We start from the raw sequence: 24,442 nt of genomic DNA, 5'->3' as shown, positions 1-24,442 counted from the left end.
CAATAATTACAAAATTATTTATCTAAAATTTGACTTGCTTTCGATTAAAATTTTACGTTTATTCAACAGATTTGCAAATTAATTTAATGATAACTAAATCGTCTAGACTTATTGAGCTAACTGTTCGTTTTGCTGCGTGTTTTCTCCTTGGAACTGCGCCGGGATGCCGAGGATCGACGGGATGATTTATCACCTCCGCTGCTGCTGCTGCTCGATATGCGCATCGGTTTCTTGCGCACCCAAAACTTCAGGGCAAACATCAGTTCCGCTTTCAGTGCCTGCCACGGCGTCACACGCTCCTCCACGGCCACGTTCTGCACGTTCCACAGAAACTCAAAGATGCCCAGGATGACGCCAGTCAGTATTCCGCCGGCCAGTACCAGGAACACGCCGCCCAACTCAATGATGGACAGCTCATCGCCGTCGACCTCGTGAAATGATTCGCATGTCACATTGTGATTCTTCCACCACTTGTTCTTCAGCTTGTACAGCTCGCCCTTCTCGCTCAGCTGCAGTATGGAAACGCTCAGGTTGGTGCGGTAGTCGGCGCCTGGAAAGATAAATATAGACTTATGAGAGGAAATAGATCATAAATGAGGAGTTTCAGCAATCTGCTGATATATGAAATATAAATAGCTGCATATATATAAATATAATTTGGCATGCATTGGCATCTATAATTAATTTAACAGGTGTTAAAAATATGAAATTCTAAAATTAAATATTGTTTTACTTTATACAAGATTTGAATGGAACTGATATTATAGATCTTAATAATAAATAACATATGTAATATAAATAATATTAATAATGATTTATAAGTTATTATGTCTAAAATGAATCTAGGAATTGTACAAAATCAGTTGCTGACAAATAAAAAAAAAAAAGTTTAATAAAATAATATATAAAAAAATTTTGTTTTTACATTATATTATTATAAAAATATTATTAAAAAAATAAAAAATTATATGTGTTATATATATAAAATGTCTAACATAAATTTATTTATCATAATAAAATAAAAGTAAATACACTTTTAAAATTATAAACAAGATAAAAATCATTATTTTTACTATCATTATTTATTTATTTTTTTTTTTTGTTTTTTTTTTTTTTTTTTTTGTCTTTGAAAATGCCAAATAAAAATATTATAATATATTTACCTTTTTTTACACTAAGGTCATGTCGAAAAAGCCTTTTATAAATTATATTTGTTTTTGCTTTGGATAAATACTTTAAGCTTAATGAAATTCGATTCCTATTTAAAAGAAACTCTTCTCCTGCTGTTATTAAATTAGTCTTAATCAAACTTTACATTATTTAAAGCAAAACTGCTAGGTAAACTGGCAATAATATATGCATAATTTAATAAAATATTTAGTTTTTAGTCTTAGACTAGAAGAATACATATTTCATATAGATCAATTGCAAACTCTCAGCTTACCCAGTGGCACGGCTAGGCCGTAATGCTTTTCACCAATCGTTCCACCGATTTGCCGCAAGTCGCAGTTGCGTTCAATGTTATAAGTCAGGCTGGTGGTCTCCATGAGGAAGGCATAGTTGCCCTTCTCCTTGCGCACACGAGCGACGCCCTCCTTGTTGGTGCTGGTGAAGCCCGATGGGTTGAAGCTCTTCATTTGATTCCAGGCACGCTGATAGTCCGTATCATTCGATTCGGAGAAGAAGAGCGAAGTGCTGCCACCGCGCATGCTGCCGAACTTCACCTCGTCCTGCTCAATCAGATCCTGCAAGCTGTTTATGCTGCTCTGCCACTTGTTGCTGGTCAAAAAGGCAGCCAAATTCGCCGTATACGTGCTGAGCATCATCAGGGCAAAGAACCACCACATGCCAGTTAGGATGCGCATGTGTGGACCCCTGGAAGATGCACAGAAGTTTGTTAGATCTCACTGAAATCCCTCAACAAGAGCAAATCGAACCTGGGCAGTATATCGCAGCCCTGCTGCATAATGGAGCCAACCATTAGCCAGCAGCTGTTGTTCACATTCCAGATGTTCTCCAACTGATCGGGATCAACTATAGCCGGATTCGGTGGCATCCATTCGCGATAGGAGAGCCTTAAATAAATTAGAGTCAATTCCCGTTCGAGTGGGCAAAGAGAATGCACCTGGCACTCACCTGGCAATCAGTACAAAGGCCAAGGTCATCACCAGCTGCGCAAAGATCATATAGATCCAGACTTGCGGCGCAAACGGCTCCAAGAAGGCGAACGGATTCTTCTGCTCCGGCGGACTCTTGTAGTGCAATATACTAATGCCCAGCTGCATGAAGGGCACCGTAAAGTCCACGGCCGAGCGACGCAGTTGGGTTATAGTCAGATCACAGACGCCAATCTGAGCGTGCTATGGTATAATAATATACATAATATTGTAATAAGCGATCTCCTAATACGCATATACCAGACAACTCACATGATCTATTAACTTCCTTATTATGCCATCCCATTGCTTAGTCTCGGGATTATATTTGCCATTGCCATTCACAATCATGAACTCGTAGTCAAACTCCATGAGTTCGGATAGCTTTCTAATAAGATCCACTGCATAGCCCTCATACTTTTCCTGTCCCCTGAAATTCTCATGATCTTGCCTGCAGATAAATAGATATATAGAGTTAATTATATACGCATATAATCAGCTCAGCCAGTTTTACCCACTTCATCATAAAGTACGGCTCCTCATGATGCGTTACCACGGTGAAGACCTTCCGCTGTACCGAGAAATCCGGCGTAATTATCGCACTCTCCAGCTCAGGGTTTAGGCGTCTCACTTTAATGCCATTGTCCGGCGTCCACACCATCAGAGGCTCATTCACCGTTGGCTTATAGATTTCCAGATTGAAATGTGTTCGCTGGCCGAACTCGTTGATTTTCATGTTCTCCGTCTTGAAGTGCGGCTCAACATCGTCCTCCGATATGGTCTTCATCTCCTGCACTATGTGAGCACCCATTATCCAGGTGCTGGCAATGCCCAATCCACAACGGCTATTGGGTGGATAAAATTGTCCCAGCGAGGCGATCACATTGCGCGCCGAGTTGGCAAAGAGCACGACAGCATCGTAGATGAGTATGGGCAGCATCATTTGACTGCCAAGGATTTTCTAGAATTTAAAGATAACACTAGATAATCCTATTTTATTTATCAGTTCTCAGCCACTACTTACATCAACTGGAGTTAATCGCGTCTTTTTACGCTCATAGGGATTGGGATCGACAATTTTCATCCGCACCGAGGTTATATTCGCCTTGAAGTCCTGATTGTAAATGTCCTTCAAGCCCGAGCTATGCGTATCCAGATGAGTGAGAAACCAGTGCTGAAATTCGTAAGTAATGTGAGTTTTTTTTTTAGATCTGTTACGATAAACTGTTCCACTCACCCTGAATGGACCTTGCAGCTTAAAATCTACAGAGATCTTTAGCAGTTCTCTCAGGGACTTCGGCTCACAGTCCAATATAATGTGATGTTCGTGAAATGTTTCGTCTGCTTCCTTCCATAGCACGCGATAGTCCTCAGCATAATCTGCCAAATTTCGTAACTTCAGATAGTCTGTATTCAGGGCGTGTATGTTCATAAGATCTTGTAGGCGAGCCAGTCCTGGAATGAAAGTATATATTCCATACAATAATTGGTAATAGATTATATATGTATGTGTATCTTATATAAAGTATGAATAATATCAGGATCAGGATTAGAATATGAGACGATCTTGCGCGGCGGGCTGTCCGTCCCTCTATTCGATTATCTATCCGACCGTTTGTCCGTCTATCCAACTTTTTGTCTGCCCACCAGTTCTCTGATCCGTTCGTCCCTCTCATCATTCCGGTTGTCCTCCATTCTGTCCGTTTATCCATCTGTACGTCTGGCTGTCTGTCCGTTCGACCGTTCATCCATCTGGCTTCATCCATCCATCCGTTCATCCTTGCGTCCCGTCTCAGTCTATTCGCCTTTTCCTTCCGTCCGCTGATCCGTTCGTCTATGTGATCCGTCTGATCCGTTTTTCCGTCTTGTCATTCACTCCTCTGTCCGTTCATCCGTCTGTTCCTCCGTTCTACGTCCATTGGACTTTTGTCTGACTTCTGTCTTATCTGTCCTGTTTGTCTCTACTTTTGTCCTATACAAGTTTCACCCGAGACCGTTAATCCATTCGATTAAATTCTGCCGCATAAACATAAATCTCAATTGGGAATATCATTACTCAACTTACCCTCTGGGGTTTCATAGATTAACGTAAATGTGCGCCACTCGTAGTTGGTTTTGATGATATCGTAATAGGCACGCGACAGAGCGGACAAAGCAGGTGCGACATTCACGGTCATTTGATTATTCAAATGTTCCTGCCGGGTCGCCTCGAGCTTCCAATCGTATTCTATGTGTGGAATGCCGGTCGTGTTAGCGATTTGCGCTACAATATCTGGGCGAACAACGATTTCAAAACACACCAAATTCAAAACAACATCTGTTGATCAATGAAATTGAAACACACTAGGCCACTCGTACATACCACTGGCTGCCTTTGAACTTGGTCCGAAAATAGCCGCAACGCCATTGGAAATCAGTTCACAAGCTAAACCGGAACATCTATAGATATTTGTATACAATATATTGAGTGAAACACTTACTGATCTGCTGCAATAGGAAGCTATCGTTGGTGGGCATATAGCGTTTGATGGTGACAAACTGCAGATCCGAGAATTTCAGATTGTTGACCTCTCGAAAGGCCTGATCGAAACTCAATTCGATTTCCTTTTCATTTTCATAGAAAATAGCACCTGAAAAGTATTTGAATGTATTTTTTCTGTATTTATATATATATGGATTTATGTGAAGCATACCAACTGGAATTTTCGTATTTCCCTCGTTGCCCATGGCGAGGGCATATTTTAAAAATAACACCAAATAAATGTTGACTGGATACAAATGCATTTTGTTTCATTTCAAATACAACGAATTTCTAGTTAGACAACGCACTCCAATTGGATTTCGCTAAATGCAACAGCCATTTCATTTAGTTATATACATATATTTATATATATATTTTTGTACATTTATGTATTTGTATATACACTCGAAAATTACGTAAAATTTTCAACAGATTTTATTTATTTTTTGTTGATTTTCTATATATATAGAAATATATGTGCTTTACTTTCGAATATTTTCAGCTGTTTGCTCCAAGCGACCGCAGCATCCAGTCTTGGAGCGCTAAGCACGCACACTGACCAACCGACCGGCCTAACTGTATCCGCTCTCCATCCGCCAATGCTCAATTCCAAATGCTGTGCTCTGCTCTACCTTGCTCTGCTCTATGCGCTCTCCGCTCTTGGGGAAATGCCATCTGCCATCTGCCATGTGCCTTGTGCCATCTGCCATGTGCCTTGTGGCATGGTCATATTTATGGCGCCTGACGATGACGTAGGCGGCATCCAGTCTGCCGTGTCTTTGCCATTCTCAAATTTATTTATTTTATTTTGATTTCAAGCACTCAGATACTTATTCACTCTCTCGCTCACTCGCATAATTCAGTTTGTCAGCAGCTTTTCGTATTGTGTGCCAAATATTATGATGATCGTGCCTTTGTTCGATCTTGGCAACATTTTGATCTTCTAAGAGCAGCACTTGATCGCTCTTTCATCTTTACAAGCATGTTTTTGGTTGCACAAATTGATTGGGGCATCAGAGACATTCCAATGTGAATGTCTTCAGCACTCAGGTAAATCAAACATGTTTGTTATCTTAATTCCTTCATTGATCAATTGAGAAAATCAAAATTGATGCAGTTTTAGAACTAAAGTCATTGAATAAACATGTTTAGAAATAATTAGACCTACATGTTAAAATATAACAAAAACATATTTATTAAGCTAAAAAGGCTTCTTGATATTACTTCTCTCCTGTGATTCTATCCATAAAATTATGCACCGCATAGTTAATATATTATTCATTTAAAAGTCTGATAAACGCTGTTTAGTATTTACTATAAATATAAACGTAAATCTATATTTCGTCTAATTTTAATTTTTATTAATAAATGTCTATGATTTTAAAATGTTTTCTTTATGTACATACATTACTGCATATATATACATTTTTTTAAATATTTTTCTTGTAATGCCTAATGGGAAATTTGTGTACGATGTAAACCGCTGTATATTTTATATACACATTATTAAATACACATAGATATAATTTATATGTTTTATATATTTTTTTTTAATTTTAATAATATGTATATATTTTTAAAATATTTTAAATCATTCTATAATATTTTTGTATTTTAAGTTTTATTTTCACGTATATATATTTATTTATATTTATATTACACTTCTATGATTTATATATTTTTTATTTTAGTTTTTTTTTTTAAATATATTTTTATTTTTTTTATATTGCATTTTGTTAATACTAATTTTTAATATTTTTTTTTTGTTTATTTTTTTTTAAATTTTTTTATTTTTTGTTTTTAAATTTATTTATTGGAAATTGTTTTTAGTACGTTAATATCGATAGGCTATCGATTATTTCACCAAAATTGATCAACTCTATATACAATAGTTCCATCTGATAACAAATCCATCACATTAGCTTTGCTTTTTCAAACATTTACACTTTGACACTATCAGAAGCACATAAAATGGTAATCAAACTATCAATTTCGTTCAAATACAATGATAGCCCAACAACGTATTTGCTAGACATTTTGATTTTAATATAAACGCCATCGAGGATGATGACAATAAGGAAGGATAAACGACTTAAATGGAAGAAAAAGAAATACAAAGTAGAGAGCAGGAAAGAAAATAATTGCCTAACATTTAATACACATTCAATATAGTTGGGGTAATATCGCTTAGCCTCATCGTTTATTGGTAAGTAATTTAAAACGAATTTACCTTTCTGAGCTTATAGTAAATTCGCTAATTTCTATAGAATATCTAACAAGAAATGGACAACTGCAGCAGCTCAGGAACTCAAAGCTAAACAGGAATACGATATTCCTTGCCAGGCCAAGCAAATGAAGATGGAATACGACTGCGACTCCATTCGCAACAGGAAAGCAGACGTTCTTATACGCATACATAGATATATAGATATATATATAAAATTATTAACATATATTGATATAGATATATATATATGTATGTATATGTATAGGTACGTTTGCTATCGCTTAGGCAAAGGCAAATACACATAATATACATAAAGAACTGAATGATATGTCTTTGAATGAATTCAATTGTTTTGATACTGAGGGTACATAATATATATAAGAACTCAAATTATATTAGTTTTGTGTGTATTCTTGATCAGGGTGATGAGCTAACGTATATTCGTATGTAACTATGATGTATGTAACTCAATTTAAGTCCATGTTTGTCTATATCTTTGTTTATTCGTCCTTTTGTCCCTCCATCGATTCACCTGTATGTCCATCAAATAGATCTTTACATGATTCAGGATATCTTCTACTCTGGCAGCCCGACTATAGCACTCTTTCGTATTATCAAATTAATATTGATGTTTATCATTGTATAATATTTTATTTTTCATCCAAAAATCCCCCACTTACAAAAATTCTTAATAATTTTGCTTTATTCGAAATTTCGAAATTTCAAGTAGGCCCCAGATATTTAATTTACCATAAACTAACACAATGAGCACATTCTATAAAAAATATCACACACTAACACTAAAAGCATTTGCTTATTTTTAAGCAACAAAAAAAAATAAAAAAAAAAAATATATAAAACAACAAAAAATCAAATAAAATTTAAATTAAGCAAAAAAAAAACCTAAAAACTAAAAATGTAAGCAACTAGAATTAATTTTAAAAATTCCAATTAAAACCGAAAACCTTTGTATATAGCAAAAAAAACAGAAAATGGGTGATAAGCGAATTGACTTTGGTATTTTAGACTTTAATACGTATGAGGACTATCTAGAATCATATACGACCAAGCAGGACAAACAATATTTGCGAAGGAAGGATGTGATCGCAAAGTATCTGAAACTGGGCTATCGCGCGACGAGCGCCCCATATGATGCGGCAGAGTTTAAAAGGCGCCAGTTTCTGGCCATGAACGCGATACGGCCCAAAACCTCGGATGAGCAATACTTCAGCAGGTACTTATCGCCAAATAACAAAGATCCCGTGCTGCTGCAGTTCAAGGAACGTGAATTTCCCATATACTCCAAGATCTTGGCGGTAAGTGGAAAATCGTTGTACAATGATTCGATAATTGAAACCTGCCGCCGACAGACAATCGTCTTCACAATGTACACGGATAATAAGGGATCCGAAATTTCAGCGTATATTGATTTGGGCATGAGCTGGGCGAACACGACGCGTCAGGCGTACAATCACGCCAACTGGAAGGGCATCTACGAGGGTCGAGCCCACCTGCGGCCAATGCCGCATCATCTCAGCTATCGTAATGCCCAATACAATGTATTCTATCATACGGACAGCGATAACTTTAAAGTCGTGCACGACGATCGCTATGGTCTGATGTTCATGCACAAGGGCGATCACAAGTATCTGCCCGTGGGCGGACATGATAATCCCTTCAATCGCAATGTGAATCGCTCCACAGTGATCTCGCCCAAGTACGGCTCGGTCATATTCTACGATCATGCGCTGCGCAAGAAGGTCTAGAATGATCTCGCAGATATTGATTGACAAAATTAAGTGCAATGTATCAGAAATCGTATAGTATGAGTAAAGAGTAAAACATTCGCTGGCTTTCACCCAAAAAAAAATCAGCATTTCTCCCTCATTTCTTCTTGTTTAGAATATGTTTAGCACAACAAACAACAGAGGGCGCTCTCTCTCTCTCTCTCTCGCTCTCTATGGCTCTGTGCAGACTCTCATTTGGGCTTTCTATGCTTGCATATCTTTATACTGATTCACAAAGCTAAAAGAGTCTATTTGTTTTGTGAAATTTACAGCTATCCATTTGTCATTCCGTCCGTCCATCAGATCTAATGTAGCTAAAGCTTGAGCTAGAACTGAAAACTTCTTCCTTTCAGCTTTACCCATGTAGATTCAACTGTTTCTGATGAGTATTATGCAGCCGGGAGCATCCGAGTGCAACATTTTTACATGTTTATTATTAGCATAGTTCACTTTACATATATATAGATATATGTATTTCGACATATGTATATATGGGCGACATAGCTCATTGTATTGCGGGCCTTCGTACGTTTTAGTTGCAAATTTTTACATCATCAGTAAAATGCAATAGAATGCATAAATATCAATAAAAAATAGAGAAAATCAAATGCTTTTCAAATACTACGCTCCCTTCTGCTGGTTGCTGCTGCATTGGGCCGCAGCCAGGGAGAAGTTTAATGTGGGTAAGTTCATAAAATAAAATATTGGAAAAAATAATGCCCAAAAACTGGGTCACATTCATTGCGAGAATTTGTTGGTCTGCTGTTCAGGCATCATTTTCACATCGGACAAGGATGAGGCGGAAATTGCATTTCGCACGGCTGTGGAACGTGCAAATATTTTGGAGCGAAATATAGAACTTGTCCCCGTTGTGCTCTATGCCAATACTGAGGACAGTTTTATAATGGAGAAAACGGGTGAGTCTCGAGAAATATTTGGGTAAAGCACTATGTATATATATATACTGTATATATATTTTTATTTCACTTGCAGTTTGTGAACTGATTTCGCAGGGTTGCATTGCTATTTTTGGACCCAGCACGGGCAGCAGCTCAGGTAAGTTTCTCATTCAGAATTTCAGTTGAGTTCAATTCATTCATCTTGTGCATCTTTATAGACATAGTGGCCTCCATTTGCCATACGTTGGATATACCCCATATTGTTTACGATTGGCTGCCGGATAATCGACAATACGAACACACATCGATGACCCTCAACATGCATCCGGATAATCTGCTGCTGGCACGTGGATTTGCCGAAATCGTACAGAGCTTCGGCTGGCGCAGCTTTACAATTGTCTATGAATCAGAGAGAGGTAGGTATGAACAGTCAGTGGAAATATCAAATACGAGGGATATAGCTAACTAGATTAATCCCATATTATTATTTCTATAAATGTATATTAACTTTGATTTCCTACAGAGCTTCAACAACTACAGGATATACTACAAATAGGTGATCCGAGCAGCAATCCGACAACAGTCAGACAACTGAGTCCAGACGACGATCATAGACCCTTCTTAAAGGAAATTAAACTGTCCACGGATAATTGTCTCATTCTACACTGCTCACCGGAGAATCTCCTAAAAGTTCTAGAACAGGCTCACGAGCTGAAAATGCTAGGTGAATATCAGGTGAGAAAGTGCAGAGATAAGAGTGTGGAATATAATGGAATTATTATATTATATTATCTATTATTATATTGTTTCTGCCAATATCAGAGTGTATTCATACCGCTCTTGGATACACACACCTTGGAGCTGGGTGACATTATGAATGTGGAGGCGAATATAACAACAGTTCGCCTGATGGATCCCACGGACTATCACATTAGGAACATTGTGCACGACTGGGAGGAGCATGAGAAGCGCGAAGAGCGATACTATAAAGTGTTGCCCACGCAGGTGAAGACGCAAATGATACTGCTGAACGATGCGGTGTGGCTCTTCTCCAAGGGACTCACTGAGCTGCAAATTTTGGACGAGCTCTCGGCGCCCGAAATCGAATGTAAACGCAAAAAGCCCTGGCAACATGGCCGGCGTATCATAGAGTTCATGAAGGCGGTAAGTGAATTAGATATATAAAAGATATATAGTCTATATCTATATATCTACTACATCACTTAATTCCATAGCGCTCTGAGGAGATTGGCACGGGTCGCGTGGACTTCAATGAGTACGGACAGCGCAGTTTCTTTACGCTGCGCTTCATGGAGATCGATGCCGGTGGCTTCCTGGATCTGGCCACCTGGGATCCGGTCAATGGCCTGGACAGACTCAACGATGACGAGGAAAGTGAAAAGCGCGTGGGCCAAAAGTTGTCGAACAAAACATTTATCGTCTCCTCGCGCATCGGAGCACCTTTCCTGACGCTGCGCGAGCCCGAAGAAGGCCAAATATTGCAGGGCAATGCGCGTTACGAGGGCTACTCCATAGATCTGATCGATAACATTGCACGCATGCTGAACTTCAAGTACGAATTCCGCATGTCTCCAGATGGTAAATACGGCAGCTATAACAAAGTCACCCAGACATGGGATGGCATCGTGAGGCAGCTGCTCGATGGGGTGAGTGCGAACGGTGCTACGTGCCTAATATAATATAAAATATCTAAATAAATATCTGCATATTCGATCCTCTTGCAGAACGCAGATCTGGGCATTTGTGATCTGACCATGACCTCGAGCCGGCGTCAGGCAGTGGACTTTACGCCGCCTTTCATGAATCTGGGCATTAGTATTTTGTTCTCGAAACCACCAATACCACCGACGGATCTGTTTTCATTTCTGTCGCCCTTCTCGCTGGACGTTTGGATCTATATGGGCTCTGCTTATCTGTTTATATCGCTATTGCTCTTTGCCTTGGCTCGCATGGCGCCCGATGACTGGGAGAATCCGCATCCTTGCAAGGAACCGGAGGAGGTGGAGAACATTTGGTTTCTGAGCAACACAATGTGGCTATCCATTGGCTCTCTTATGGGTCAAGGCTGTGACATATTGCCCAAGTGAGTGAATTTCTAGTAAAACAATTAAAGCAATATAGAATTGATTTATTTTCTCCTTTTTCGGCAGAGCCGCCTCCACACGTCTGGTGACTGGCATGTGGTGGTTCTTTGCCCTGATGATGTTGAACTCCTACACGGCCAACTTGGCTGCTTTTCTGACCAACTCGCGTCAAGCTAGCTCCATCAACAGTGCCGAAGATCTCGCGGCCCAGACAAAGATCAAATATGGCGCTCTACAAGGCGGCTCCACAATGGGCTTCTTTAGGGACTCGAACTTCAGCATATATCAGAAAATGTGGACAGCCATGGAGAGTGCACAGCCTTCAGTATTTACAAAAACCAATGACGAAGGCGTGGAACGAGTGCAAGTAAGTGTCAGAGTGCTGCGATAAAAATACGACGAACTAATCTACTTACTATTATTATTGACTAACTGACTAGTTGTGCATCATTTAACAAACAAAACAAACAATATTTATATCCTCATACATTCTAGTTCACTGTTCTTCATACATACATACATCCATTTTTATTTACATTCAGGGCAGCCATCGTTCATACGAATACAAGTGAGACAAGCTGCAAATAGTCGAATTTGCTGTTTAATGTTGATCTTCAATGCCAATAACATGCAAAAGACAGAGACAAGCATAGTAACTGCTTTGTGTGTTCTCCATTTCTTCAATTCGCTTAACATACAAGAGTATGTACATATGTATATGTGAAATACACACGTGTTGATGTAAACATATGCTTGTGTGTATTGAAATATGTCTATATATGTGTAGCTACATTTTTGTTACACAGTTAGAAATACAGTGGGCAAATCAAGTTTAAGTACGCAGCAATTATTGAACTGAATTATATTATTACACTTAGCGAATAAAACGTAATAAGGAAATACTTGCTAGGTTAATTGAATATTCAATAACACATTAACACTTTTCATTAACTTATTTATATAAATCAATATCAATAAATCAATGTAATTCTACATTTATAGATATGCTTTTACTGTAGTTTTCGCAAACAGTCGACCATGCAGGCAGTTGCATATAAATAATCGTACATATAAATAATTGTAGTTGATTAAATGGTATTTTTAATAATCAATGTTGACATAAGAAGTAATTACGCCCACTGTAAATACAGACGCAATACAAACAGAGAAGAGACAAGCGATTCTCGCTCTTTCTTCGCAATGACTCTTTGACTCTCTGCGAGCGAGAGCGACCTAACAATATGAGCAATAATTAAGCCGTGATGATATATAAACAATGCTGCCTATTCGTCAAGGCTTGACAAGCCATCTAGTAATATAGCTGTAAAATGCTATATACAAATTTTAATATCCTAATAAATCCACGAAAATGGCCAAATTCTCATCACTATGTATAAGTTACGTTCTCTATATTTTTATATTAATTTTAAGACTTATTTTGTATTGTATACATTCATTTCTCTTTATTTCTGTATGTCTCATTGCAGAAAGGAAAAAATATGTACGCTTTCCTAATGGAGTCCACCACACTCGAGTACAATGTGGAGCGCAAATGCGATCTAATGCAAATTGGGGGCTGGTTGGATTACAAGAGTTATGGTATCGCAATGCCCTTTAGTAAGTGAATTTTAGACGTAAGCCAAGCGCAGCGGGTTAAACTGTTCTAATCTTGTCTAGATTCACCCTATCGCAAACAGATCAGCGGCGCCGTCTTGAAGCTGGGTGAGCTGGGCGTGCTCGCTGAGCTGAAGCGCAAGTGGTGGAAGGAGATGCATGGCGGCGGCAGCTGCGAGGGCGATGACGAGGGCAACGCTGATACTCCGGAGCTGGGCCTGGAGAATGTCGGCGGCGTGTTTCTGGTCTTGGGACTGGGCCTGATGTCCGCCATGGTGTTGGGCTGCACAGAGTTTTTCTGGAACGTGAAATCGGTGGCCATCGAGGAAAAGGTAAGTAGGAAAAAGATCTATTGAAACCTTTCATTCTCCAACTATTTATGTTAACAGATTTCGCTGAAGGAGGCTCTCACGGCGGAGGTGATGTTTGCCTTGCGAATTTGGATCACCACAAAGCCGGTGCACACAAGTGTCGGCTCGAGTTCTTCCTCTTCGTCTTCCAGTTCTTCGTCCAAGTCAAAAGCTTCGAAATCGCATTCGACACGCTCGAAGCACTCATCCAAATCCTTGGGCATATCCAGCAAAGATCACGATGTGGATTCCTCTGTGCACAGCAAGCTCAAGAAGATTGGATCCATGTTCTCGCTCAAGTCTCAGAAGGCCAATTCGCCGCCGCTTGAGATTGGTTGGAAGTTGGATAAATCTACTCAAATGAGTGTTGCATCGACGCCACGTGAGGAGGTGGAGGAGGAGCCTGTGGTGGAAGAGGAGCGTCGAGCTGAGCGACAACATCATCATCATCATCACCACCATCATCATCATCATCGCCAACATCAGCAACCGGATCAGTCGATGGATCAGCGAGCTAGCAAATTGAGCAATGGAGTTTAAGGATTTTTTCTCAGTTTCTTTTATTCAAAGAGTTCTTAAGCCATTTATCCGTTTTATATGCGGGCTTTCAATACAACATACACATATAATATGTGTATAGATCCACTCAATTTCGTATTTGCTTTTTCGCACACTCACACGAGAGTTTTAAGCTTAGTGCAATCGAAAGCAATGCTGTGTCACTCTCCCACTCACACTCACACTGCTTAACATTGAATTTAGCTCCATCTCAATTGCTCTCTCTCGAATCAAAGCATGTATGTGTGCATAAACAGCATAACTTGCAAATAACAATTGACTGCTCTATTCTTTACACTCTGTTCACTGACTCTTTCCCTCGCTCTGAGTTTTTGTTTTTGTTTGCTCAAAAATGCATTGCAAACTGCGGACTCACTCAAGAGCAAAGTGAGAGTGAGTGAGCAGCATTGCAAATGAGTGACTTGCTTTGTCCTGCTCACGATTACATTTTCTTAATATGTACATATGTATGTATGTTCATTGCTTGGAAGGTTATTTAAGAGTTGACTTGTTGAGTTTTAATGTTTATGCATAAAAGCATATGTATGTATGTATGTACATGCATTCATACATATGCGCTGTTTATTTACTTACATATGTATGTATGTCTACAGAAATTTTAGGAGCTTTGTTATGTTCTATGGTAACTGTAATTCCCAACTGTGTACAACGTTCACTGCTTGAAACTCAATTAGAAGCTTAAAAAACAGAAAAAAATAGATAATAATATGCATTTACAAAGAATTTTGAATTGGACGAAACAACATTTAATATGTATTTAATAAGAAAATATAAATGGCTTAAAAATCTCTTTGTAGTAGTAGATCTTCCCAAAAACAAGTATTATAAAATCAATAACAACTTAATTTGTTAAGCCCTTCTAGAAAAAAAACACGACTAAATATTTCAGTTTTTGCAGCTTAATTTTTTTTTATTTATTTTTTTGTTTAGTTTATATTTTGCCTTATTTCTGTTTTGAACATTTTTTTTAGAATTTGCTGTTGTAATACACTTTGTTTTAAGTTAATTGATTGCGAATCTCAGATCGTACATCTTGCCGTTTTGTCGTTTTTGTATATCTAAATGGTATTGATATTTTGAATATTTCGTTTACCTTAAAGCTAACACTTTCATTTAATACTTAGTTGATATTTTAAAATATTTGCAATATTTCATATTTTCACTGTTACACATATATAATATTTATTTGCAAAGCTAATTGAATACGTTTGTTGTTGCTCATTGTTTAAGGTACATTTGTTGATTATCTTTCTCTCCGACAGTTCGCCTTTTTATCTTTTCTTCTTTTTTTTTTTGGATTTTTGAGCTTCATTTGAACCGCTTAAATATTTATAAACAAAAAAAGAATCACTTACTAATAAATGTATATGTTTTATAGAAAGTTTGTTTTTTTGTATTTGAATAACAAGAGCGCTGACAGAGAGCATGAGAGAGAGAGTGAGATGGAGAGGGAAAGAGAGCGAACGGAATGAGATATTTATCTGAGATATATCTGAGAGAAATTTTAGAAACAGTTATAAGTTTATAAGATATATACAACATTTTTAAAATGAATATTACTTGATATAAATTTAAAATAAATTCTATAGCTAAAATACTTTTTTTTTTACATTTTTCTCTTTCGAGTATATATATATATGTATTATTATTATTATTATAATTATTATTTTTTTTTTTTTTTTTTTTTGATTCTTTTCTTTTGTACTTAAAATAATTGAATCGCTCTAGATAATTTGCTAAATTTTCTTTTTTTAATTTTTTTGGTGCTTTTTTTAGATATATATAGTTTTGATTTTTTTGTTTTTTTTTTTTTTTTTTTGAGGAGCTGGAAATGCAGATAGATCGTCTTCTTCTTCAACCACACTGCGCCTTATCCAGAAAGACAATATCCCGCACGCTGCCGCGTCGTGGTCAATCCTTAGCCGTTAGGGCCACAGGGGGAAATTGGCGCTCGTCGTACAGTTTTGTGGGCGTGTCAATGGCATCGCAGAGCTTGCGAAACTTGGCGGAATCTGGAGAATTATTATTATAAAATTAGTAATTTTATTTATTTTTATTAATATTTTTTAAAATTTTATTTTTATTCATTTATATTTTTTTTATATTTGCTCATAAATACATTTATTCATGATTTATTATCATTAATTTAATTAAGTTGTTATTTCTTAATTGTTGCTTCTTATTAATTTATATCAGAATTTTGACTTTGGCTTTCATTTTATTATTTTATTTTATTCCTTTTAATATTTTTTTTTTTTTAATTATATATATTTTTTTATTGATAACTGAATTTTAATTTGTATTATCCATTAATTTTTAATATTCCATATATTTTTTTTTATTTAATTATATAGTTAATTTTTGGTAATTTTTGCCCTATTATTAATATTAAATCGCCACTCACCTGACATGGCATCCGCCTGCTCGCCCCGCAGTATGCCCGCATAGCTGTTGTCCGCCACGGGATCGGGATTCTCGATCAGCACGCTGGCCGCACAGCTCTTGAGCATGGTCAGCGATTGCTGTGGCAGCGCCTTGGGGGTTTGGGCCTTCAGCACGCTCTCGCTCAGCTGCAGCTCGATGACGCCCTCGAGAGCGCCCCTCAAATCGTGCACGGCCAGCAGCTTGCAGACGCCTCCGCGCTCCGCATTGAAGTCGTGCATGTAGAGGAAACCATCCTCGCAGGCGATCAGGAGCCGCAGCTCCTTCTGTACGCGGGTCAGGGCGCAGATGTTCTTGAGGCCGGGCTGGGGCAACACCACGGTGGCAAAGGCGCGATCCTGGGCCAGCACATCGCTGACCTGGGCGGGCAGCAGCAGCGAGGACATCGCCTTGGTGAACATGCCGCCCCAGCTGGCCGCCGTGCTGCCAGGCGTGGCTTCAGCCTCCTCGGCAGTGCCTGCTGCAGTGCTCGCTGCTGGCGCTGCAGAAGAGGAACTCGTCTTGGTCGTCGTCGTCGCCGTGGCTGTTGCTAGCTCCTTGGCATTGCTATCCGATTTGGCGGCCACTTCAGCTGGAGCAGAAATAATTGGTTAGGATAAATGGAGATTTCTTTCGCAATTCCATTCACTCACCTATCGCCTTCAGCTCCGCCACTTCCACGGCCCGGTTATCGATCTTGAAGACATGCACCGTCTCCGTGTTGGAGGAGGCGCACAGATAATCGCCGGCCGCCGCAAAGACCAGCGAGGCGATCCGCACACAGCGTTTCACGCCGCGCCGGAACTCCTGCACCCGCTGGCCGTTCTTCACGCAGAAGACGCGTATCACAGTGCCGCGCTCCGAGGCGGTGGCCAGCAGTGCGCCGCTGGGCGAGAACGTGAGCGCTGAGAGGGGCGTGTCATGGGCCTTGATCGTCATGCCAGTGCGCAGCTTATTGGCATTGAAGATGCGCAGCTCGCCGCTGGCCTGGCAGATCGGGAACGCCAGATGGGAGTTCAGGGAGAGCGCACAGAGACCCAGCTCATTGGGCGCGATATTCTCAATGGAATGCAGGATCTTCATGTCGCGTATGTCATGTATGTGTATGCTCTCCGCCAGGCAGACAATCAAACGTTGCCGATTCATGCGCACGCACAATATCTCCGAGGGATAGAAGCAATTGCAGATGTCCTGTTTCTTCTTAAAGTGCAGCATCTTCAGGCAGTTGGGCTTCTGTGAGGTGACCAGCACCACCAGCGAACTGTTGAAGAGCCGCTCCACAATGCGTATTTGCTCTGTGTTGTCCTTGGCAAAGATCTCCTCGACCTTGTCCTGGCCGGCAATCGAATACAGACGCAGTCCAGCGCTGCTCAGCACAGACAGCGACCTGTGTGACAGGACATACAAGAAAAAATAATTAGGCATATTTAGTATACTTCATGAGAATGTAGCATTTAAGAGTACTTCAATGAAAAAATCACCGTTGCAAAACATCAGTTTCCTTCCTCTCAGGCACTTCGCTACAGCAGGATAATAGAGAACGGAATACCTAGCTTTACTTTAGTTTATTGTTCAACTTTTCAAACTTCGATTGCACGTTTCTGCATTCTACTTCCTTTTCTCTCTTTCATATTTATTGTATAATGAGCCCTCTCGGGCTTCCAAAAATTGCCGTAGTGGACGGTATTTCACGTCCCCATGGCGGGGTATTGGTTAAAGTTTTCAACTAGCAATAATCGCACCTCAGTAGAACTTCATTGGTTACGATATCGCCTCTGCGCAAAGATAACCTAACAACGCAAAACAGCAGCTACTCCATGCGCGCCCTGCCATAACCAGTTGAGAATTCTAAGTGACCTAGCCATAAATATACTCAAGCATTCAAACGTTTCGCTTGAGCAAATTTCGATAGCATGCTTTTCGGCTGCACTTTTGTTGTTGTGTGCGTGAGCATTCGGCAAATGCATCCCTTTTTGTTGCTGTATTAGCATTTGGGTTTTTCATTGGGAAGGGAAGTGCCGCAAATGCATTAAAACATAGGGTTCATGGTCAGTGGCAGCTGCATAGAGAAAAGTTTATATGTGTATATATAAGGGTTGCTGCTGAACATTTTTAATACAGGAACATTTTTTAAAAAAATAGTTTACTATAATTGACACAGAAAAAATAAAATAAAAACATCTTTTTGATTTGGTTGCGATGGCATTCGAACCCGCAACCTTGGCACATTTTTGATATGCAATCGGCAATATGTACATAACAAGCAGCAAAAAATATATAAATAAACATATATATGTATATATATGTAAAGAGCAGAATATGCACATAGCTCTGAATATCCATCAGCAAATAATCATTAAACTTTGTTGTATGCATAAATAATAATAGAAAACAAATAACTATAAGCCGCTGTGAGCAGCTTAGAGCTGGAGCAGCGTGTGAAAGAGCGTGACAGCTATACCTGTGCAAAAATACCGAATGGGAACAAATACCAGTGCAGTGTTTTTTAGTTCATTTTTACTGTTTACTAAGCATTCTAGTTCATTTTAATAGTATATTCAATTGTTGCTAAATTTAAATTGAGATCCCGTTCATAATTGATTTGGCGCGCTTTTTAACTTTTGTACTTTGTACTTATTGCTAACAAGGAAAACTAACTAGATTAAATCACTTGGCGACAACTGAGACTCGCCTTCGGCCAAATAAATGTGCAACGCCTTGTAAAGCAATGCAATGCCAAGCTGCTTCTTCTGCTTCATCGTCCAAATTTGCGCCGGCCCATAGTAATCCCCGCGCTTCAAATTGGTCAAGTGCACCAGGCCCAGAGCATCGATGATGGCTGCCTCTCTCGTGTACGCATCCGTGGGCATTATGTTGTGGAAAACATGCAGGCAGACAACGCCGCTTCCGTGTTGCCAAATGTCCAGGATGCGCTGCAGTTTCTTGCTCCCAGCCTTGGCATTTCCTGCCGGCGGCGACTTGAACAGCTCCGGCATCAGCAGGCCACGTCCAGTTGGTCGCTTTTTCCCATTCTCCGGCGGCTGCTGGTGCTGCTGCAGATGGAGGCGTGTGTGCTGACGCATTGCATCATAGAGATGGGCATAGGGCCGGGAGCACTTGCCTTTGCCCACATAGAAAATGGCATCCAGGAAGCGAGACCAAATGCTTAGAGGATCCACAAATGCTCGCTCTCCCGGCAAATTCCTCGAGATTCTCGGATCTATCAACATATAGATGAAGCTCTGCTTCAGATGCCCCTCCCGCAGCTGTTTTCCACTGCCCCCAGCTCCAGCTGTGGCAAAGTGCTGCGCTGAGGCGCTCTCGTGCACCATGAACCGCTCAATCTGCTCGTAATCCGCCTGCGATCTCAACGTATGATGCAGCTCCACCGAGTACTTGATCTGCGCCGCCTTCGCATGCTTCTGCGCCGCCAGCAGAGCCGCCGTGTTCCTCTTGTACTTGATCAACTGTTTGATATACAGCCGCTTGGTGGTGCGCGTAATGGGTCCCACTGGAGCGCCCAGCTGCGTCAGCTCTGCACGCAGTGCGTCCGTCTCGTAGTCCAGCGGCACTGTGAAATTTGTGCTAGCGCTGCTGTCCAGCTGCACAGATGCTGGTGGGACTTCCAAGTGGTTTGGCAGCCGCTTCGTCAGCTGCTTCTTGGCCTCGCCATTCTGGAGCAACTTTGTCTCGTAGAAGACAAGACCATTCTCGTCGTCCGTGTGCACATAAGCTTCGGTCATTTGCAGATAGTAGGATTTGTCTTGCGGCTGTTTTTGTCTCTGCTGCTGTTGATCCCCCGCCTGCTCCTTCAACTGCTCTCGCTGCTCCTCGTCCTCTGGGGCTGTATAGAAGCTCTGCTCCAGCACACAGGCCTGAGCCACCTGCTCCACCAGCTGGCCAAAGGCAGCACGACTTGCTGGAGCACTGGACTTCTCTGCCGGCTCCTGTGCCGCCTGCCTCAAGCTTTGCTGCACATGCTTCTCGTAGCTAAAGTCGTCCTGCTCCATAGCCTGCTCCACCAGTATTTCCACCTGTTGCTCCTGCAGTAACGATTTGCGGGCACGCGAACGCTCCACCTTATCCCGCCAGCTTTCGATGAGCGTGCGACGTCCGCACGTCGCCACATCCTGATTGTGCGTCAGCTCGGCCAGATGATCTCGCGTAAGGGCGAATAGATTGACTGACTGCTCTTGCTCCGGCTCCGGGTCATCGGGGAACTGTGGTTGCGGCTTGCCACGCCGATGCGTTATGTTGATGTAGTAGGGCGAGGTGACATCGTGATTGTATTTCAGCGTCGCCTTGGGCGTCAAGGACCTCTGCTGCAACTTCAGCTGCTGCTTCTCCTGGTAGATATGGTCGCGCATCAGCTGCAACACCTCGAAATGGCACTCCTCGATGGCATAGTGCACGGCCAGCTTGTGCTCATCGTCTGCAATGTCCGGTCGCGCCCCATGCTCCAGCAGCAGACGCACTAGCTCCGTCCGCCCATAGATCGCCGCAATGTGCAGGGCCGTCATGTTTCCGTCGCAACGCACATTGACATCAATCTGATCGTTGGTGAGGAACCGTTCGAGTATACGCAGCGCCAGCGCTTCGTTCTTCATGCCGCACACATAGTGCAGCGGGGCCAATCCTCGTTCGCAGGGCACGATGCTCGCGTTGATGGCGTTTCGATCCAGCATTGAGAATATATCCGCTTCGTTCTCATCTTCCAGGGCGTCGAGCAGTGTAAGGGCTAGAAAATTAGCGCGCTGCTCCATAGCGTGTGATTGATTTTCCACACATACACGCTCTCTCTCTCTCTCTTCCTCAGGTAATTACCCAATTATTTTCCAATTCTCGCTTTTTTTCAATGTCAAATGCAATTCGTGTTTGTTGTTGTTTATGTTTGGCTTGCGCTTGATGCGATTTAGTATTTTAGTTGGTATTTATTCAGAGCGACGCGCTTCCACATTGTTGGATAGTGTTGTTAAACGTTAGTTTACGCGGGAAATTTGAATTCTACTTTATCACCAACAGCAAAATATACCAAAACCTTTTGATTGGCTATGAGTACTTCTTTTAGTTAATGTTTATTATTTATTGACCAATATTTATATAGGGCAGGTTATAATAAACATGTAGCACGAGCGTCGTATTTATGTAGTTAGAGTTTCATTATTGTGAAGCAGCAGTGCTGGTAAACAATCAAAAGACGCGGTAATTTTCAAGTTTGCTTGGGCAGCTTTGAAAAAAATGAACCACACTGAAAGCTTTTAATTTTAATTGTTGCTCACGAGTTTCGCACTTGAGCTAATGCAAAGCCGTTTTGACCATGGAAATGTTTGCTTTTATTGTTATCATTTACTCGTAATTTATGTCAGGCACGTTTCTCCGCCCAAATCCAAAACGATAAGCAAGAGCCAAAAATCTGGCGATGAGCGCAACACGTGTGTTGTTCAGCCGTGTTTACTTTTGTTCTCAATGTTTTTTTTTTTTATTAAAACTAGTTTTGCGCCAAAGGCGTTGTCGCAAAAAAAAAATGGGGCTCAAGGCCATGCTGAATTGTATGACAGAGGCATTCAGATCCCCCTTGCAAAGTTATAACATGACGGCCTTGTCTGCGGTTTGCTGTTTTTATTTTATTTTGCGATATTCCCCTTTGCGGTGTTTACTAACAACAGCTAAACTAAAGCTCAGCATTCCACACATTTGCTCAATAATATTTTTGTATATTTTCAATGACGCATCGGAAGCAAAAATGAAAACACATCAACACGAAGCAAAGTGGACTCATTTAAATTGTTCGGGCAAAAGTGCTGATAAGGGTTCATTAGCATCAACAGAGAGAGGGAATGAGAGTAAGAGCTAAAATGTAAATACTCTTTGACAAACATCTTTTATATTTAATAAAAAACTTTAATTTCAACCTATCAACTTTAATTTCCTATTCACAATACCATTTTAGTGAAATGAATAAAATAAAAAAATTGATTATAATTTTGTTACAAGCTGTCTTGAAATACTATATTGCCTTGCATTCACATAACGTATATGTAGGGTATAAGAGACGCACAACGCACGGGGCAAACAGCTGGTGTAAACAAAAACAGAGATATTATGAAATAACTGCACTATTCGTGCTAAGTGGACAATGGTCGTGATAGCAACACGTGTTCATAGTTGCCCAATCATTGCCATTATCATTATCACTATTATTGACTCGACTCGGCTCGCCTCTGCCGCTGCACCTTTGCCCTTGAACTTGACGCTTGATCGAATGTAAAGGCAAACGCTTAATTGAGTTCGATTTTGCTGTGCATTCACCTGCAAAATGCTTTTAAAAGCAAATTGATTTGTTCTGATTAGAAAGCGTTTTGCATGCTATCTCTTTTTAGCAACCTACTTGCTGAGCTCTTTGTTCTCGCTTTATGGCGCGAGACTATCAGGATTGTTATTGTTGCTGCTCATATAATACAAATGTAAAAATGTTTGATCGTATGTGTGACACATACTCACATTCACAGCTTTAAGTGTTTTCTTTTTTGATTTTCGCCATAAGCAGAAATATTGATTGTTTTTGTTTGTGCGTCACTTGCACTGACGAGAGCAAAGTGCAAGAAATTAGTGGGAGAGTGAGAGAGCACCCCATTAGATGCTTGGCAAGTAACGGTGCTTCGGGCAGCGAGCTAACCGCAATATGACATCAGCTGTACAAAAAAAACAATGCTTCCAAACAAAAAGAAATTTGCAAAACATTAACAAAAAAAGAAGCTATACAAGTTTATTCAGCTTGCAAGTCAGTCGCAAGTACTGTAGAAAATACATACAAAGCGAACAGCATCAGCTGTTGCGCATTTACAGCATGCGTGTGTGCCTGTTTATTTGTGTATGTATGTGTACTGGCTATTGCTTTATTACACTGTTTAGCAAACACAATTGTGAGCGCTAACATTTCTGTTAATGTTAAGATGATGTCAGATTGACTCTGGCTAATTGAATGCCTAAATTTATGCACAATCGCGTTTTTTATAATCAGTCAACTTGTTTTCTTCTTGCAGTCAGGTGATTTCTTTAATTTGCTGGCTAGTGTACTTGTTTGCCATTACCCATATTTCATAATAAATGTATGCATGTCATTCTTATTAGAACTGGTTGTTTGCATGTTCTAATAAGCAAAACGACGCCAATACACGCTCACACACACTTACTCAAATAAATAGATACACACACATACGCACACGTACTGATAGACGCTGTTACAGTTCAGCTATTAGCACCCATTGTTCCTCTCTCCCGCTATACTTCACCCCCTCCCTCTTACCCACCAGCTGTTTCGCTTGTTTACTTGTCTCATTTGTCGTTTGTTGTATCGCAGATTTTTTGCTTTTTTTTTTTTTGCTTAATGACCTTCTTTATTCCGAAGGAAGACTGTGAGTGGGTGTGCAAAAGTTTTCTGGGGTAAATTGGGAAGCTAATTTGTTACAACTTACGTAAAATCCTGGTTGAAATTCATTTGATATGCTGCCATTTTAGAAATCTGGTACAGCTGTTTTCTCAATGCGAAAAATATCGTATTCCACAAACACTTTCACTGCTCCTTCTAATTGATTTAATTTTTTGTTTGTTTTCTTTACTCTTTTTCGCAATTTAAAACGCAATAAACTAACAAAGAGTAAACACTGTGAGTCGCTTGGGATAGAAATTCGATTTTCACCGTTGTTTTTGTCCGTCTTTGTTGTTTTTCTACGCTCTTCTTATTTGCTTCTGTTACATTTTCAAACAAATGTTAAAACCCCAA

General features: G+C 40.2%; 5 protein-coding genes, 1 long non-coding RNA gene and 1 other non-coding gene across 7 annotated transcripts; 3 read left to right on the top strand and 4 right to left on the bottom strand.

Moving 5' to 3' along the window:
* Window positions 1-41: 41 nt before the first annotated feature.
* On the bottom strand, window positions 42-5,457 carry GluRIIA (Glutamate receptor IIA). Its single transcript, XM_030384278.2, has 12 exons — window positions 4,850-5,457; window positions 4,637-4,786; window positions 4,519-4,581; window positions 4,222-4,428; window positions 3,394-3,611; window positions 3,181-3,330; window positions 2,675-3,117; window positions 2,430-2,607; window positions 2,137-2,360; window positions 1,938-2,075; window positions 1,445-1,875; window positions 42-550 (listed from the first exon to the last, which is right to left on the bottom strand). The coding sequence occupies exons 1-12, from the start codon at window positions 4,938-4,940 to the stop codon at window positions 117-119; spliced, it is 2,727 nt and encodes a 908-aa protein (XP_030240138.1). The 5' UTR covers window positions 4,941-5,457; the 3' UTR covers window positions 42-116.
* Window positions 5,458-6,567: 1,110 nt separating this feature from the next.
* On the top strand, window positions 6,568-7,294 carry LOC149091748 (uncharacterized). Its single transcript, XR_016196533.1, has 2 exons — window positions 6,568-6,883; window positions 6,945-7,294. It is a non-coding gene; the product is annotated as an uncharacterized LOC149091748 (long non-coding RNA).
* A 383-nt stretch (window positions 7,295-7,677) lies between these two features.
* On the top strand, window positions 7,678-8,774 carry LOC115562556 (cilia- and flagella-associated protein 299). Its single transcript, XM_030384283.2, has 3 exons — window positions 7,678-7,822; window positions 7,882-8,220; window positions 8,275-8,774. The coding sequence occupies exons 2-3, from the start codon at window positions 7,897-7,899 to the stop codon at window positions 8,668-8,670; spliced, it is 720 nt and encodes a 239-aa protein (XP_030240143.1). The 5' UTR covers window positions 7,678-7,822; window positions 7,882-7,896; the 3' UTR covers window positions 8,671-8,774.
* Window positions 8,775-9,105: 331 nt separating this feature from the next.
* clumsy (glutamate ionotropic receptor kainate type subunit clumsy) lies at window positions 9,106-15,256 on the top strand. Its single transcript, XM_089258207.1, has 12 exons — window positions 9,106-9,374; window positions 9,462-9,608; window positions 9,685-9,747; window positions 9,809-10,006; window positions 10,114-10,325; window positions 10,413-10,754; window positions 10,826-11,257; window positions 11,336-11,694; window positions 11,762-12,062; window positions 13,183-13,312; window positions 13,373-13,641; window positions 13,699-15,256. Exons 1-12 carry the CDS (start codon window positions 9,299-9,301, stop codon window positions 14,197-14,199), a joined length of 3,030 nt encoding a protein of 1,009 aa, XP_089114333.1. The 5' UTR covers window positions 9,106-9,298; the 3' UTR covers window positions 14,200-15,256.
* A 763-nt stretch (window positions 15,257-16,019) lies between these two features.
* Window positions 16,020-24,440, bottom strand: Atg18b (Autophagy-related 18b). The gene is made up of 4 exons (XM_030384280.2): window positions 24,135-24,440; window positions 17,313-18,046; window positions 16,643-17,251; window positions 16,020-16,250 (listed from the first exon to the last, which is right to left on the bottom strand). Exons 1-4 carry the CDS (start codon window positions 24,170-24,172, stop codon window positions 16,150-16,152), a joined length of 1,482 nt encoding a protein of 493 aa, XP_030240140.1. The 5' UTR covers window positions 24,173-24,440; the 3' UTR covers window positions 16,020-16,149.
* LOC115562566 (U4 spliceosomal RNA) lies at window positions 18,307-18,446 on the bottom strand. Its single transcript, XR_003980188.1, has one exon. It is a non-coding gene; the product is annotated as a U4 spliceosomal RNA (small nuclear RNA).
* On the bottom strand, window positions 19,160-21,684 carry LOC115562553 (uncharacterized). The gene has a single exon (XM_030384279.2). The coding sequence runs from the start codon at window positions 21,420-21,422 to the stop codon at window positions 19,317-19,319; it is 2,106 nt and encodes a 701-aa protein (XP_030240139.1). The 5' UTR covers window positions 21,423-21,684; the 3' UTR covers window positions 19,160-19,316.
* Window positions 24,441-24,442: the final 2 nt, after the last annotated feature.

This window comes from Drosophila navojoa, chromosome 3, assembly GCF_054131105.1.
Source record: "Drosophila navojoa isolate 15081-1374.11 chromosome 3, UAZ_NAV_1.0, whole genome shotgun sequence".
Lineage (NCBI taxonomy): Eukaryota > Metazoa > Arthropoda > Insecta > Diptera > Drosophilidae > Drosophila > Drosophila navojoa.
Note: the sequence above shows the minus strand (reverse complement) of the source record. Positions and strands in the feature narration are given on the sequence as shown.

Coding starts and splice junctions, on each gene's coding strand:
- clumsy (XM_089258207.1), top strand. CDS start 9,299: ATGCTTTTCAAATACTACGCTCCCTTCTGCTGGTTGCTGCTGCATTGG. Junction 10,755..10,825: donor TCATAGAGTTCATGAAGGCG/GTAAGTGAATTA, acceptor TTAATTCCATAG/CGCTCTGAGGAGATTGGCAC. Junction 13,642..13,698: donor CGGTGGCCATCGAGGAAAAG/GTAAGTAGGAAA, acceptor TTATGTTAACAG/ATTTCGCTGAAGGAGGCTCT.
- Atg18b (XM_030384280.2), bottom strand. CDS start 24,172: ATGGCAGCATATCAAATGAATTTCAACCAGGATTTTAC. Junction 18,047..24,134: donor AATTTCAACCAGGATTTTAC/GTAAGTTGTAAC, acceptor CCTGTCACACAG/GTCGCTGTCTGTGCTGAGCA. Junction 16,251..16,642: donor GCAGGCGGATGCCATGTCAG/GTGAGTGGCGAT, acceptor ATAATTCTCCAG/ATTCCGCCAAGTTTCGCAAG.
- LOC115562553 (XM_030384279.2), bottom strand. CDS start 21,422: ATGGAGCAGCGCGCTAATTTTCTAGCCCTTACACTGCTCGACGCCCTG.
- LOC115562556 (XM_030384283.2), top strand. CDS start 7,897: ATGGGTGATAAGCGAATTGACTTTGGTATTTTAGACTTTAATACGTAT. Junction 8,221..8,274: donor TATACTCCAAGATCTTGGCG/GTAAGTGGAAAA, acceptor TGCCGCCGACAG/ACAATCGTCTTCACAATGTA.
- GluRIIA (XM_030384278.2), bottom strand. CDS start 4,940: ATGCATTTGTATCCAGTCAACATTTATTTGGTGTTATTTTTAAAATAT. Junction 3,612..4,221: donor AATCTATGAAACCCCAGAGG/GTAAGTTGAGTA, acceptor CTTTCATTCCAG/GACTGGCTCGCCTACAAGAT. Junction 1,876..1,937: donor GGCTGCGATATACTGCCCAG/GTTCGATTTGCT, acceptor TGCATCTTCCAG/GGGTCCACACATGCGCATCC.